Genomic DNA, 16,869 nt, shown 5'->3' with positions numbered 1-16,869 from the left:
GAGTGGCCCCGCCCACAAGCTAATCATGGGTAAGAGCAAAGATGGTGTTGAAGAGGAGGGGAAGGTAGGTGGGCAGACTCCTCCCGGGGATAGGAAAGGTGGTCAACTGACCAATCGTAAAAACTAGATTTAAAGCATCAAAAGACAATCTTCAAAACCCTGGGGGGCAGGATGGATTTGATTTAAATCAAGTTAAATGAAATCACTAATAAAAAGGTTTGATTTAAATCAAATTGATTAAAATCATTATTTTAAAGAGTAACTGTCATCTCTGTCCTGCGGCGGTTCCTCCTCTGACCTGCTTTTGACTCATTCCCATTCACTCTAATGAGATGGCTGGTGATGCGGCAGTGACACAACAAGGTGAGGGACGTGGCGGCAGCAGGTGAGGGGATGCCCGCTAACAGGCGCTGCCATAATGGATCTGAAATGACAGGTGCTCTTTAAATGTAAGGACTCATTCTTGCTGGTGGTTAGAATCTTTAATAATTGCAAACAAAATGAAGGTTTCCTATTTAGAATAATAAGCTGTCAGGTTGGTAAAACAGCGATATCAGAACCGATTCAATCATACAGTTTGTAGTGTACATAGATTTGCAAACCAATGGGATAAAGGAATATTTCTGAACTTTGTTTTATCTCCTGGTTACTGTGAAATTGTGTGAATGCATCAATGCAGTGCATGTTATCTCAGCTTGCAGAGTTTGGATTCATTGAATGAGTTTACCAAAAATGTTATTGCAGAATATACAGCCTCATGCTTCATAACTAAGCTCCATTTCATGCTGAATAAACTAAATTATTATTGTATCCTAAATAGAAAACTATCTTTAGATATATTTTTACTCCAAAAGCATTGTATTTAAAATAGATGTGATAAAAATCAAAAAACCCAGATTTAAATAAAAAAATAAAAAATCTATCTATCTATCTATCTATCTATCTATCTATCTATCTATCTATCTATCTATCTATCTATCTATCTATCTATCTATCTATCTATCTATCTATCTATCTATCTATCTATCTATCTATCTATCTATCTATCTATCTATCTATCTATCTATCTATCTATCTATCTATCTATCTATCTATCTATCTATCTATCTATCTATCTATCTATCTATCTATCTATCTATCTATCTATCTATCTATCTATCTATCTATCTATCTATCTATCTATCTATCTATCTATCTATCTATCTATCTATCTATCTATCTATCTATCTATCTATCTATCTATCTATCTATCTATCTATCTATCTATCTATCTATCTATCTATCTATCTATCTATCTATCTATCTATCTATCTATCTATCTATCTATCTATCCACAAGATTTTTTTTTTTTTTTAAATCGTGTTTTATCCACCCTGCTGGGGTAACAGAGTGCCAGAAGTTCCCAAAATTTTTCATAAGCGTGCATTTTGTCAGTCAGTTTAGCCAATCATTTTGAAAAAAATCATGATGATAATTTAACCTTTACTTTGTAAATTCTGATTTGGGTTTTCCAAGATCTGGCTATGGCCTGTTTGAAATTTGAATTTATAATAATAAATATATTTCAGTTTATGATTCAAAAGGACTTTTTAAAGATCCTTACGTTTCCATAAAGTGTATAGATTAACCTTTTCAACACAGTGGAACCCTTGAAATAACTTTCTGGTTTCAGGGAACCCCTTTTTAAAAATGACTATACTGTATTTACAACTCATGATATATTAGTGTGGGGATCAATGGGGAGAATGCTCCTTACACTTGTGTCCATTGGGAAGAATTACCCCTTTACAGATAGCTAAAAAGATGAATGGTGTCAGTGGGAACCTATCTGAGAAACAGAAATTGCTCACGGAACTCCTAGCAACTTCTGAGGGAACCCTCAAGGAACCCCTAGCAACCTTCCATGGAACCCTGGTTGAGAAACCCTGATATAGATAATGCAGTATGCTTACCTGCAGTATGCTTACTTTTTTTATACAGACAAACAACGACTAATTGCTGGAGCACTGCCAGAACAAGACAATAAATTTTGAAGGTTAAAGTTTTTATTTGAACTGTCCTGTAGTTACAGCCATGTATCGGGATATGAACATTCAATTCCAGAAAATGGAAGAAGTTTTTTTCATCCAATCTAATTGATGAATGAGAGAGTATAAATTGCCCCTATACACACCGCTCGATTTATCCTCCAGTTGGTATCAGGACAATATCCCCCCGGACATTATCCCCCGGGTCAATATCCCCCTGGACATAATCCCCCCGGGACAACTTCCCCCCGGGACAATATCCCCCCGGACATTATCCCCCGGGTCAATATCCCCCTGGACATAATCCCCCCGGGACAACATCCCCCTGGGACAATATCCCCCCGGAAAACATCCCCCTGGACATAGGGTTAGAGGGGGGATATTGTCCAGGGAGGATATTGTCCGGGGGGATATTGTCCAGGGGGGATTTTGTCCGGGGGGATGTTGTCCGGGGGGATATTGTCCAGGGGGATATTGTCCTAGAATCCCTCCTGTTGAAGCCACGAGGGATGTGGCGTAACACGTAGAGGTACTAAGCGGTGGGCAGGTTTGAAGATATACTGTACATGGGAAAACTGCTGGAATGTGATTTTATACATGCTGTGTTTTACTCTAATAAATGCGAGTGTAATGTATGAAGCTGGGACTGTGATTCATTGAAAATTATTAACCCGGGTACTGCACTAATATTGGAGATTGTTTCTTTCTTCCTACATGTTACTCTGGAGTATTCATAAGTCGCGTGGAGCCATATAGAGATTGGACGCCAGAGAATATTTTCATATCTTGCTGTGTTGACCCCGTGTGGGTATTGAATGGAAGTGAGCAGGAACTTCACCTGGTAATTTGAGCACAAGATGGTAGCCCACAATTTTTTTAAGTCTTAAATTCCATAAAATAGCATGTACTTAAGGGGAGGGACAGAGGTTCATCCTTCTTAGCCTTCACCAGGAGTAATCACTGTTCCTTCTTGCTGACTATCATGGTTTGGACCTAAGAGAAGACAGAAGGACAATTTGTTAGAGGAGGAACTCTAAAAGTTATGGCTACCAAGACATTTAAGGTTCATTCTGGAATCCACTCATGTATGCATCAGAACTCTGGAAATCTGGGAACACCAGCCAGGCTGTGAAAATAAAGTGCTGGCTACGAATGAACAGTTCTGTATATTTTTGTCCCAGTGCTCATTCTTCCATTGAAGAAATGGTTGTATGATTGGCACCCCAGTATCCTCTGCTTGATGTCATCTGTCAGCCCATACCTCTGCTCCATACCACCCTCTTCTAATATCCACCAAGATATTCTACTGTAAGTTAAGTAACTAGGTAGCATTTGGATGTGAAACCTCAAATAAACAGGCTCTCTCTAGATGCCTTTATAGTACAGACTCCTTCATTGGCTGTATAACGGCTCCAGGAACCGAGGAGGAGTAGTGCCTGGACCCACTGTATACCATAGCATTAGGATCAGGGGCTCAACTGAACAGTTAAGTATTATACATTGGGCAAAAAAAAAAAAAAACCCAGGAACAGATGTTGGGGAACAGGCGCACAAAATGTACCTGTCCTTGCAAAGAAGCCCAAACCAATTCCAAGCTTCAATAATATTAATCCAGAGGATTGTCTAGGACCCCTTATCAAGGTCTCACCCCATACCTAGGATGGCTTTGAAAGGGTAAGCATGGCTTTTCTCTCTTTTCCAATAATCTTTATTTTTATAAGTACTTTTGAGAAATAAAACAGAGGATACAACTCAATATTGAACCCTATGGACTAAGACTGGGATGCCATTAAAGTTCATGTGCATGTAAAGGGAGGCGTCCCAATACTTTTGGTAAGTGTGTATATTTTTTTTACATCTTTATTAAACAAAATGTTCCCCCCTGCAAGCACATGACTTCTCTTTCAATAGCTGAGCTTTTGTTGTCACCTATCCAGGTGAAAGATCTCTATAAAAATACAAGGGCTGCACCAAATTTGTGTAAAAGTGGGCAAAACTTTTTTACATTATATAGAAATTTTACATGTTGAATGTTCGCCTTTAACATTACAAACTGTTACTTACCTCTCATTAATGGATTCCTCATAAGCTTTGCTCAAATCCAGTTATAATGTGCTATTTGGTTATTGCCATCCTAGCCCTAAATTTAGGGAGGATTATCTTCCTCTATAGTAACTTTTTTTCTCATCTTCTTTTTTATTGCAGGCAAATAATGGATTCCTTGCAGAAGCAACATGGCAACATTGAGTACCTGACGAAGGAGGGGTGCAGGCTGTCTGATGCCCACAGAAGACTACAGAATGTTTACGGAGATGACACCATTGCCAAGTCATCTCTGTAAACATTATGTAGCCTTCTGTGGATGTCGGACAACCTGTACCATTCCTTCATTAGGAACCCAATGACATCACATGGCATATGCTTGGAATCCATTATCTACCTGCAATCACAAAGAAGTAGAAGAATTACTACAGAGGAAGAGATACTTTACCAAGCACTCTTACATCACATTGGGCACAACCCTCGTAAATGGAGATTTCACTAAGGTTACATAGTTAGTCAGGTTGAAAAAAGATACAAGTCCATCTGGCTCAACCAATAAAAAAAAAAAAAATAAAACAAAAAAAACGAAAACCCAACCATACAATCCCATATACACAATCCTATACCCACAGTTGATCCAGAGGAAGGCGACAAAACTCCAGCAAAGAATGATCCAATTTTTGCAACAGCAGGGAAAAAAAATTCCTTCCTGATCCCCCCGAGAAGTAATCGGATATTCCCTGGATCAACTTTACCTATAAATATTAGTACCCAGTTATATTATGTACACCCAGGAAAGAATCCAGACCTTTTTTAAAGCAATCCACTGAGCTGGCCAGAACCACCTCTGGAAGGAGTCTATTCCACATTTTCATATCTCTTACGGTGAAGAAACCTTTCCATATTTGGAGATGAAATTTGTTTTCCTGTAGACGTAAAGAGTGCCTCCTTGTCCTCTGTGATGACCTTAAAGTGAACAACTCAAGTTCACTATTGGCGCTTTTCCACTGCATGGAACCGTACCAGGTCGGCACGCTTTTGTGCTTTTCCACTGCGGTACCGCATGGTATAGGGTCGGAACGGTTCGGTACGGTACGGTATAGGTTTGCTTTTCCACTGCATGGAACCGAACGGTACGGTACGGTACGGCTCTGAAAAAACAGTACCTACTCGATTGTGGTTCCAACAGGTACCAAACTGGTACCATATCCCACAATCCTTTGCATGCAGTCACTACTAGCCACTGATTGGTCAGAGAATCACACCCACCCCGTTGTTATCCCACCCACTTAACTTTACTTGCAATAAATTTTTATTAAGATTTATACAATACAACAGAGATAGTCGTGCATAGACATTGTTCCAAGCAGTGAAATTCAACAACTTCAACAGGTACAATGAGCAGTAAACTGTAACAATCAAAAGTGTAACAAAGAAACATGGGTTCATCATATGGAGATTAGGACATATCGGTAGCCAACCCACAAGGGCTAAATATGTGTCAAGGAAGAGCAGGGCTGGTAGACAAGCGCTGCCACGTTAGCCACGGTTGCCACAAGGAGAGGGATTTTTGGTAGTTCCCTCTACTGGAGGCAAACATCAACTCATGAGCTGTGCGTGTGCACCATGTCCAGGACATCTTGCAGTTTGGGGGGATGTAAACTTTTCCAGTGTCTTGTGATATTCAGCCTGGCTGCCAAGAGGATATGGGTAATGATGTGCCTAGATTCAGGAGGGTATGTCTCAATCGTGAGGCCAGGGCCGGAGATGGCACCACGGTAAAGTTAGCGATTTCCCCTAGTTTGGCAAATACGGCCGACCAGTAGCTGCGTAGAAATGGGCAATCCCAAAAGGGTATAGTATATGTCACCTATGTGCCCGCATTGTCTCCAGCAAAGTGGAGGAGAGGATTTGTAGAATGTAGCTAGCTTGGAGGGCGTGAGATGCCAACGGAGGGTAATCTTAATCGTTTGTTCCCAAAGCGCTGAGCATTTGGTGTGTTTGTAGGCATGACGGAGTGCCGCCTGCCATTGGCCCGGAGTGTACGAGCTTTGGATGTCCGCCTCCCATTGGAGGAGAGGGCGAGATTTGGAGAGTGTGGACTTGTCCTGCAGGAGCGAGTATATCAGCGAAATGCCTCTTGAGGAGGTGGCAGGGGAGTTCAAGAAATTCCAGAGACGGGATGGAAGGCCATAGAGTGGAGAGGAAAGAGTAGAAAGAAGATGTTTAATCCTGAGATATGTAAAGAGTGTTGAGGGGGAGAGGCCGTAATCCAGCTGTAGGGAAGGAAAAGGTCTCAGGGCATCGCCTTGAAGCAGATGTTGGAGCGTCAGGACGCCGTGTGACGTCCAGTCTGTGAGGGAAATGTCAGGGATCAACAAGGTGATGGATTCCAACGGAATTGGTAGCGGAGTTACATTGGGTGAGGAATTTGTGAGGGGTATGAGTTTACACCAGGCAGCAAGTGAAGCCACCATAGGGGGAGAGAAGGATGACGGAATTGTGGGACCATGAGGGGCACTGAGTAACCAAGTTCGTAAGGACAGTTTGGGTATTAGGGTAGATTCAATCTGACCCCAACTAGTGGAGGGTGAGGAACGAAACCAGTCCTTCAGTTGAGTCGTCAGGGTAGCTAAGTAGTAGTCTCGGAAGTCAACATAGCCCGTTCCCCCCGCAAGGCGGTGTTTAATCAGGAACGAATGGGCGCAACGCGGTTTCTTATGTTGCCACATATATGCTCTCAGGATGGATTGTAGGGATGTGAAATAGGAGTTGGGGATGGGGATAGGTAGCGTGCGGAACAAATATAGAAGTTGGGGAAGAATCATCATTTTGAATGCCGCAAGTCTGCCAGACAATGACAATTCATGGCGCTGTAGTGATTGTAGTTCAGATTGCATTTTAGAAAGGAAGGGGGTATAGTTTGTTTTGAAAAGGGATTTTACCGACGCAGTTAGGTGGATACCGAGATAAGGAATGGAGTGTACCGCCCATGAGAATGGAAAACGTTGTTGGAGGATGGATTTAGTCGCTAAGTCAAGATGTAGATCAAGGATCGTAGATTTGGTCACGTTAACTTTATAGTACGATACGTTGCTAAACCATTGGAGGATACGATACGTTTCCGGGAGGGACTGGAGAGGGTCAGACAGCATCACTATTACGTCGTCCGCAAATAGGCTGATTTTGTGGTTAACTGATCCAAACTGAAACCCCGAGATAAGGGGATTAGAACCGATATGAGCCGCTAGTGGTTCCATGAGGAGGTTGAAAATTAAGGGGGATAGGGGGCACCCCTGACGAGTGCCATTCGTAATATCAAAGGGCCGGGATAGCATGTTGGAAGTGTAAACTCTCGCCGAGGGGGTGGAATACAGTGCAAGAACCGCCGACAGGATAGTACCTTGGAAACCAAATTTAGTCAGTACAGCTCTGAGATAGTCCCAATGGACCCTGTCGAACGCCTTCTCTGCATCCAAGGAGAGAAGCAGAGAAGGCGTTCGAGAGGTCTCAGCATGATAGATAATGTTGAGGAGACGCCTGGTGGCATCTGATGCCTGGCGAAAAGGCGTAAAGCCCGTCTGGTCCAAGTGAACCAGGGAGGGAAGGACAGCTTGGATCCTGTTGGCAAGCAATTTAGCGTAAATCTTGGCATCTATATTTAAGAGGGATATTGGCCTAAAGTTTTGAGGGGAGGTAGGGGCCTTCCCAGGTTTTGGAAGGGTGATGATCAAAGCTTGAAGCATCTCCGGAGGGAATGTAGAGGAAGAGGCAGCTTGAAGAAAGACAGGTAACAGATGGGGTGAGAGGATGAACTGGAAGTGCTTAAAGTACTCGCCCGACAGACCATCAGGTCCAGGCGCTTTGTTAGATGGTAGGGCTGAAATAACCTTCATAATGTCTTGTGTCGTGAACGGGGCGTTCAGGAGTGTTAATTGTTCCGTGGTGAGGGTGGGGAGTGAGACCGCCGCCAGGAATGCATCAACCTCCGCTTTGGAGGGCTGGTGCGTGTCCGGTTCTCGATTTATGTTATATAGGGCCTCGTAGTAGAGACTAAACGCGTTAGCAATGTCTTGTGGGTTGTATTCCTTTTTGGAAGAGATGGGGTTGTGTACATACTCTATTCTGGATTTAACTCTTTGTCCCTTAATTTTTTGAGCCATGCTCTTCCCTGCTTTATTGGAGGTGGAGTAGGAGACTGCCTTACATCTGCGATGGAAACGTTCAAAGTCCACCAACAATAGAGACCTCAACTCATGTCTCAGAGCAGTAAGTTTCAGTTTGTGGTTGAGATCAGGGTGCTTCTTGTTCGACTCATCCAGGGTAGCTATAGAGGAGAGAAGAGAGTCCACACGGGCGGATCTCCTCTTCTTCTCCCTAGAGCCCGCCTGGATGAGCAGATCTCTAACAAACGCTTTATGTGCGTTCCACACCACAGCTGGGTCGGATACAGAATGTTGGTTATGGGCAAAGAATTGTTCGAGTTGAGTGGAGATGTGATTGACCACATGGGGCTGCTGGAGGAGAAAATTGTTGGTACGCCAGATGAAGTGGGATTGTTGGGACGATTTGTCTGACAGGGTGAGTGTCAGTGGGGCATGATCCGACCAAGCTATCGTGTGGATCTCAGAAGACAAAACATTTTGTAATAACCACTTGTCCAGTAGGAAGAGGTCGATCCTGGAATAAGTATTATGACTTGGGGAAAAGTACGTATAGTCACGCTCTTCGGAGTGCTGACAGCGCCACGCATCATGTAGGTCATAAGAATGGAGCAGCTGTTTCAGCCTGGAATCGTGGCGTTTGGAAGGGGCAGTAGAATCAAGAGTCACATCGGGGACTGTGTTGAAATCGCCACAGACAATTAAATGTCCTTTTTGGACTTTGGCAGTGGCTTTAAGAGCCTTGGAGAGAAAAGGAATCTGTCGTTGGTTAGGCGCGTAGATATTGAGGATAGTATACTCCAAATTATTGATAGAGCAAACTAGGATGAGATAGCGGCCATGAACATCTGTCGTCAGGTGGTGTTGTTGGAAGGAGACTGAGTCCCTGACTGCGATCATCACCCCCCTTTTCTTGGCCGAGTAGCAGGAGTGGAAGATGTGGGGGAATTTTTTGTGCCGGCAGTACAGTAAAGGTGAATGAGAGAAGTGAGTCTCTTGTACACAAAGAACGTCACTGTGATGAGTGGTGGCGGTCGCCCACAGTGATTTCCGTTTGGCTGGGTGGTTTAATCCCCGGGCATTCAGAGACAGTATTGTGATTGGCATGGTGATGATAGGGGTGTGTATGCAAAAGTTGGAATTACTCACACTTGGATGAAGAGTCACAGATAGGTGGAGTGGGTGGCCGAGTCCTGTAGATCACGTAGAGCCTGGTTGGTCGGAGGGTCGTCGCCTAACACAGAGCTTGGACAATATGAGCTTGAACCAGCAGCTGCGGATTAACTCAAAAGAAAAGAGAAAAAAAAAAAAAACGATAACAGTAACAACAAGAAACAAACACTGCTGTGCTTCGTACGGAGTACGGTTGTGATAGTGCCCTAAGGCAGGTGGAGTAGTGCACTGGCAGGTAGCACAACTGTGTAACTACCAGTGATACGGGGGGGAAGAGTTTTCAGAAGAGCTCCGAGTTGGTGACAAAGAAGAGAACTGGTGAACGTCGAGATCCACCGTGTGTGAGGGTCACGGGCGTTGGCGGTTGTTTCCATCAGGATGGTTCCTGGGCTGGCGTGGACCAGTTGCCGAGGTTTGCATAGGTTCCTCCTGCGGTGAAGTAGGGATGATACCCCAGGAATGGAGCAGTCGCATGCCGTTGTGCATGGAGGAGATGGTATGCGGGATCCCATTTTTGGTGACGAGGATGGTCGCCGGGTGACGCCATTTGTAGGGAATGTTATTGTTCATCAAAGCCTTAGTGATGGAGCTAAGCTGTCTCCGCATTTGGAGTGTATACTTGGAGAGATCTGCAAACAGCTGTATGTTTTCATACGGGGCCGGGAGTGTACGCTGGAGACGGGAAGCAGCCAGCAGGTGGTCCTTAGTCTGATAGAAATGAACCCGCATAAGAGTATCTCGTGGGACTGAGTCAGCGAGATGGGACGCCTTAGGTAGGCGGTGAATACGGTCAATCGTAAGGTCCATAGCAGTGCAATCAGGAAGCATGGCGGCCATGAGGGAGCTGGCGTAGGCATGTAGTTCACTTTGGGGTACAGACTCAAGAATGCCACGCAATTTGACATTGTTGCGTCTTGATCTGTCCTCTAAATCAGCCAATTTAGCCTTAATCCAGTGCTGTTCATCTCTTGTGTCATCACATGTGTCAATAATTTCATTGATGGTGTCAGTGCATTCAGCCATCCATGTCTCCACAGAGTGGATCCTGCGATCCATCCCCTGAACATCAGAGGCAACTTTGCCAAATAAAGTAGTCAGGTTCTGAAACAGGGACGTTTGGAATGACATCAGCATATCTTTAAGTGTTGTATCCAGGACAGGCTGACCTGTGGTGGGGAAGTCAGCTATGGATGCCTGGAGAGCTGGGGCTGAGAAAGAGCAGGAGGCCTGGCTGGTAAAGGGGGGACAGGATGATCCCATTTCTAGTCTCATGCGGGCCTTGGCGGGACTAGAGGAAGCAGGGGAATATTCTCCCGGCCTGGGTGGGGATGAAGGTGATGAGAACGGCGGCAGTACCTCATGTGCAGTCCCGGAATCCGCCGCTGACTGCGTGTGGAGGAAGGCTGCTGCGGCGCCGGCGCCATCTTGCTTCTCCGGATCCCGTGGCGGGGGCCGAGTGAAGAAGGCCGTCAGCTTCTGCGGCCGGTGGTTGTCCTTCCTCTTGCGGGACATCGTGTGGTAGGGCTCGGCAGGGGTCCGTGGAGCTAGGTAGGAGGCTGGTGGGGACACGAGCGGGCTGTAGTCGTTGGCGGTTCTCCTCTGTCACTCGGAGTAAAAGGCTTAAGCGGCCATCTCTGGTGCCGGCAAGCCACGCCCCCCCACCCACTTAACTTTAGTACTACTTTAATGGAAAAGCAAACCTATACCGTACCGTACCGAACCGTTCCGACACTATACCATGCGGTACCGCAGTGGAAAAGCAAACCGGGCCAAGCAGGGCCGAGTAGAGCCGAGCCGGTACTAGCCGGTACTTGCAGTGGAAAAGTGCCATATATGGACCCGTTATGTATTTATACATGTTTATCATATCTCCTCTTCTCAAGAGAGAATAAATTCAGTTCCTCTAATCTTTTTTCATAGCTGAGCTCCTCCATGCCTCTTATCAGTTGGGTTGCCCTTCTCTGCACTTTCTCCAGTTCCCCGATATCCTTTTTAAGAACTGGTGCCCAAAACTGAACTGCATATTCCAGATGAGGTCTTACTAATGATTTGTACAGGGGCAAAATTATATCTCTCTCTCTCTCTGCAGTCCATGCCTCTGTTAATACAAGAAAGGACTTTGCTTGCTTTGGAAACCTGCAGCTTGGCATTGCATGCTATTATTAAGCTTATGATCTACCAGAACACCCAGATTCTTCTCCGCTATGGATTCCCCCAGTTCTACTCCACCTAGTATGTATGATGCATGCATATTCTTAGCCCCCAAGTGCATAACTTTACATTTATCAAAATGAAACCTCATTTGCCACATAGTTGCCCAATGAAACAGTGCATTAAGTTCAGCTTGTAAGTTGGAGACATCCTGTAAAGAAGTTAGAGCTGAGCTCCTCCATGTCGTTTATCAGTTTGGTTGCCCTACTCTGCACTTTCTCCAGTTCCCAGATATCCTTTTTAAGGACTGGTGCCCAAAACTGAAGTGCATACCGTATATACTCGAGTATAAGCCAAGATTTTCAGCACATTTTTTTGTGCTAAAAACGTACCCCTCGGCTTATACTCGAGTCAAAAAAAAAAATGTCCCCGGTCGGCCCGACGTGCAGGAAGCACTTTAATTTTAAAAATTGCGCCGCCCAACGCCAACGTGTCACCGCGTATGCGCCGCCGTCGCTCGGGACACGCCGTACACGTTCGGCTATTCCCGGGAATAGCCGAACGTATACAAGCTTTCCCGAGCGGCGGCGGATGCGCAATGAGGCGTCGGCGCGCGAGCGGCCCCTTTTTTAAAATTAAAGTGCTGGAACAGGTAAGTGAAACACAGCCGCACTAACTGGCATTATGCGGGGCTGCAAACATACTACAAGGGATGCAGTGCTGCAGGCATGGTAAAACTGTACAATGCCCGCAGCACTGCATCTCCTGTAGTATGCCCGCAGCCCCGCATTCTCTTGTACCATGCCACAGCATTGTCTCCTGTACTATGCCCATAGCATTGTCTCCTGTACCATGTCCACAGCATTGTCTCCTGTACCATGCCCACAGCATTGTCTCCTGTACCATGCCCACAGCATTGTCTCCTGTACCATGTCCACAGCATTGTCTCCTGTACCATGCCCACAGCATTGTCTCCTGTACCATGTCCACAGCATTGTCTCCTGTACCATGCCCACAGCATTGTCTCCGGTACCATGTCCACAGCATTGTCTCCTGTACCATGCCCACAGCATTGTCTCCTGTACCATGTCCACAGCATTGTCTCCTGTACCATGCCCACAGCATTGTCTCCTGTACCATGCCCACAGCATTGTCTCTTGTACCAAGTCCACAGCATTGTCATGTACTATGCCCGCAGCCCTGCATTGTCCTGTACCATGCCTGCAGCCCTGCATTGTCCTGTACCATGCCCGCCGCCCTGCATTGTCCTGTACCATGCCTGCAGCCCTGCATTGTCCTGTACCATGCCCACAGCCCTGCATTCTCCTGTACCATGCCCACAGCCCTGCATTCTCCTGTACCATGCCTGCAGCCCTGCATTGTCCTGTACCATGCCCGCAGCCCTGCATTCTCCTGTACCATGCCTGCAGCCATGCATTCTCCTGTACCATGCCTGCAGCCCTGCATTCTCACCCTAGGCTTATACTCGAGTCAATCATTTTTCCCTATTTTGTGGTAAAATTAGGGGCCTCGGCTTATACTCGGGTCGGCTTATGCTCGAGTATATATGGTATGTTGATGACAGCAGCTCAGTTAAAATGCTGAGCTTGCAGAATAACAGCCATGCTTGGGGTTAGGCATGCCTGTCCTGCAGACAGCAGAAAGGACTCGATGGAGAACCAAACATCTCTCAGATATCAAGGATATCTGCTTTGGGTGAAGTTGCTCCAGTAGGATAGCCCTAAACAAAACCAGGTTCTCCATGAAGCTGGTTAAGCTGACCAGAATTCTTCCAATTTATTTCCAGCTTTACTCCAGTGCTTTAATTCAATGCTAAATCGATTTCAGGTACCCAGCTGTATTCATTCTAATGCATAATTAAAGGGTTGTAAAATGTGACAAGAACCTTTATGTTCTATAAAAGGCTCCTGTGTTTGTTTTCTCCAGGACATGACGCTGCCATAACACAGCAGATGAGCCGCTTAATGAGATTTCCATCCTGAAACAGTACTTACATATTGTGCGCTCCCAATGTTAATTAAAATGATCTGCTAATACTGTACAATATCTCTGTGAAAGTTAATAAGCTTCTCATATTAGTTCCCTGCCAGTCGCTGCCTTAATCCCTAGAAAGCCGAGTATTAGCAGAAAGTCTCTTTATATGTGATATTTTCCCCCGGGATATAGTGACAGTTTTCCCTGCCGTAATTTAGGATCTGGTGTCTGTTTGTAGCACTTAACATAGAGCTAAGCTAAAAAAAAAAGTTGCTGGTATTTCTCATTATACCATTGTATGACACATAAATATTACATTACACATCCAAAGGAGACGCATAGGAATAGAAAAGAACAGGACTAGTATGGCTTCCAATAGAAATATGTAGGTGCCACAGAGGTACAAAATTGTCCATCTGACATACACTGTATTACCAAAAGTATTGGGATGCCTGCCTTTACACGCACATGAACTTTAATGGCATCCCAGTCTTAGTCGGTAGGGTTCAATATTGAGTTGGCCCACCCTTTGCAGCTATAACAGCTTCAACTCTTCTGGGAAGGCTGTCCACAAGGTTTAGGAGTGTGTCTATGGGAATGTTTGACTATTCTTCCAGAAGCGCATTTGTGAGGCACTGATGTTGGAGGAGAAGACCTGGCTCAGAGTCTCTGCTGTAATTCATCCCAAAGGTGTTCTATCGAGTTGAGTTCAGGGCTCTGTGCAGGCCACTCAAGTTTCTCCACCCCAAACTCGCTCATGGCTCGCTACTGAGAAGCGAGCCATAAAGACTTGCAGTGAGCAGACAGAGAAAATATCAGACAACATTAGCAGCTGGAATCTCCCCCCCCCCCCCCCCCGTGGCCAGCAAGTCAGAGGTGGAGTCCGAAAGCCAACGCGCCAACACCCTGTCATGTTTCCTGGGGCACCCCCTATGCTGATAAGTGTCCCGATAAAGTGGGATCACCGAATCCATCAGCGTCCGCCACCGCTGAAGCGAGGGGGGAGACTGCTGTTTCCAGTGCAACACGATATTCTTCCGGGCATAGAAGAAGAGAAGACCCATCAAGGTGCGGTCCGCCACCCTAGGAAGCAGATCATCTAGAAGGCCCAATAGTGCCACCGCAGGCGAGGGATCAAAGGAGGTCTCCAGCACTGTGTTGGCCACTGCGAATACTCGTGACCAGTAGGGCACGATAGTTGGGGGCTGTACTTCTCCTTTAAGTTTTTTCTGTTTTTAGAGCTCAACTCCAAGAAAATGTCAAACAATCCCTTGCAGTGGGATACAGCAAGTGCAAATTGTTCATTTGGTCAAGTGGAGAAACACTTTTACTTTCTTGATCCTCCGTTCCCTCGGCAGATGGCGCTCCCCCTTACTCCAGTGGTGGACTGTTCTTCGGCATCATCACATCCGGTGCAGGACAAGGAACCCTGCACTTGTCTTGATAATGCCAGAACCCTAGACCGGAGAAGCGTGGAGTAGCAGACGCTGAGGGGACCAGTCTAGCAGTGGGAAGGAGCAGAGGATTGGGTAAGACAATCTTCTTTTATTGTCCCCCTGGACCTAAATGAGCAATTAACTTTTGCAGTGTGGGCACATTTTTGTCAGGGTTGGGCTTTAAGGGACTCTACTGGTGAAATCTCTACATTAAGTCCCCAGGTCTGCACAAATGCTGTACCTCTTATGAATTATAAAGGGTTCCCTCCATTCTTACTGCTTTTTTATTTATTTATTTATTTTGTATTTGAGAAAGTAAAAGGAGGTGTAGGAACACCCCAAAACAGGTAGAAACTCTCCAAAAATCTTCTCTTGTTTTGAATAGACTAGGGCAGTGGTCTCCAAACTGCGGCTCTTTGCTTGCTTTTATCCAGCCCTTGGGGAACTATTTCATTCACTGACACCAACAAAAAGGCACAGTTCCTCACAATGACACCAATAATGGGGCCCAACGACAACCAATGATGGGGGACCATTCCTCCCAATGACACCAAGATGGGGCACAATTCCTCCCAATGACACCAAAAATGGGGCACAATTCCTACCAATGACACCAAAGATGAGGCACAAGTTCCCCCAATGACACCAAAGATGGGGCATTATTCCTCACAATTACTTCAACAATGGGGCACGATGACACCAATGATGGGGCACAATTCCTATCAAAGACACCAAGGATGGGGCATAATTCCTCCCAATGACACAAGTGATGGGGCTCAATTCCTCTCATTGACACCAAAGATGGGGCATTGTTTATACCAACTGATGCTGGGACTTTTTCTACTCCCGATGGCCACAGTCCGGCCCCCCTAAAGCCTGAAGGACAGTAAGCTGGCCCTTTACATAGAAAGTTTGGAGACCCCTGGGCTAGAGAATGGTTATAGACCATAAATAGGGACAAACTATAGAAAGTTTGGAGACCCCTGGGCTAGAGAATGGTTATAGACCATAAATAGGGACAAACTATAGAAAGTTTGGAGACCCCTGGGCTTGAGAATGGTTATAGACCATAAATAGAGGACTTATTTGCCTTCTATGACTCCATGCTGAGATTTCACTTTACTTCCTCTCCAGAAGAAACAACAGGCTGGGACATTTTCTACTCCCGATGGCCACGGTCCGGCCCCCCTAAAGCCTGAAGGACAGTAAGCTGGCCCTTTATATAGAAAGTTTGGAGACCCCTGGGCTAGAGAATGGTTATAGACCATAAATAGAGACAAACGATAGAAAGTTTGGAGACCCCTGGGCTAGAGAATGGTTATAGACCATAAATAGGGACAAACTATAGAAAGTTTGGAGACCCCTGGGCTAGAGAATGGTTATAGACCATAAATAGGGACGTATTTGCCTTCTATGACTCCATGCTGAAATTTCACTTTACTTTCTCTCCAGAAGAAACAACAGGCTGGGACGTTTTCTACTCCCGATGGCCACGGTCTGACCCCCCTAAAGCCTGAAGGACAGTAAGCTGGCCCTTTATATAGAAAGTTTGGAGACCCCTGGGCTAGAGAATGGTTATAGACCATAAATAGGGACAAACTATAGAAAGTTTGGAGACCCCTGGGCTAGAAAATGGTTATAGACCATAAATAGGGACAAACTATAGAAAGTTTGGAGACCCCTGGGCTAGAGAATGGTTATAGACCATAAATAGGGACGTATTTGCCTTCTATGACTCCATGCTGAGATTTCACTTTACTTCCTCTCCAGAAGAAACAACAGGCTGGGACATTTTCTACTCCCGATGGCCACGGTCCGGCCCCCCTAAAGCCTGAAGGACAGTAAGCTGACCTTTTATATAGAAAGTTTGGAGACCCCTGG

At 45.5% G+C, this 16,869-nt stretch overlaps 1 protein-coding gene across 2 annotated transcripts in view; it reads right to left on the bottom strand.

Annotated features, from left to right (window-relative positions):
- Positions 1-2,923: 2,923 nt before the first annotated feature.
- TEX55 (testis expressed 55) overlaps positions 2,924-16,869 on the bottom strand; it is a 151,860-nt gene continuing 137,914 nt past the window's right edge. For both annotated transcript variants that reach the window (XM_082247418.1, XM_082247417.1), the window contains one exon: positions 2,924-3,020. In XM_082247418.1, coding sequence (XP_082103544.1) covers positions 2,985-3,020 — 36 coding nt within the window. In that variant the 3' untranslated portion in view covers positions 2,924-2,984. The remainder of the gene's footprint in view (positions 3,021-16,869) is intronic.

The sequence above is a fragment of the Pelophylax lessonae genome, assembly GCF_965119305.1.
Source record: "Pelophylax lessonae genome assembly, chromosome: 2".
In the NCBI taxonomy this organism is placed as follows: domain Eukaryota; kingdom Metazoa; phylum Chordata; class Amphibia; order Anura; family Ranidae; genus Pelophylax; species Pelophylax lessonae.
The sequence above is the reverse complement of the archived record's forward strand: the minus strand, read 5'-3'. Positions and strand labels throughout refer to the sequence as shown.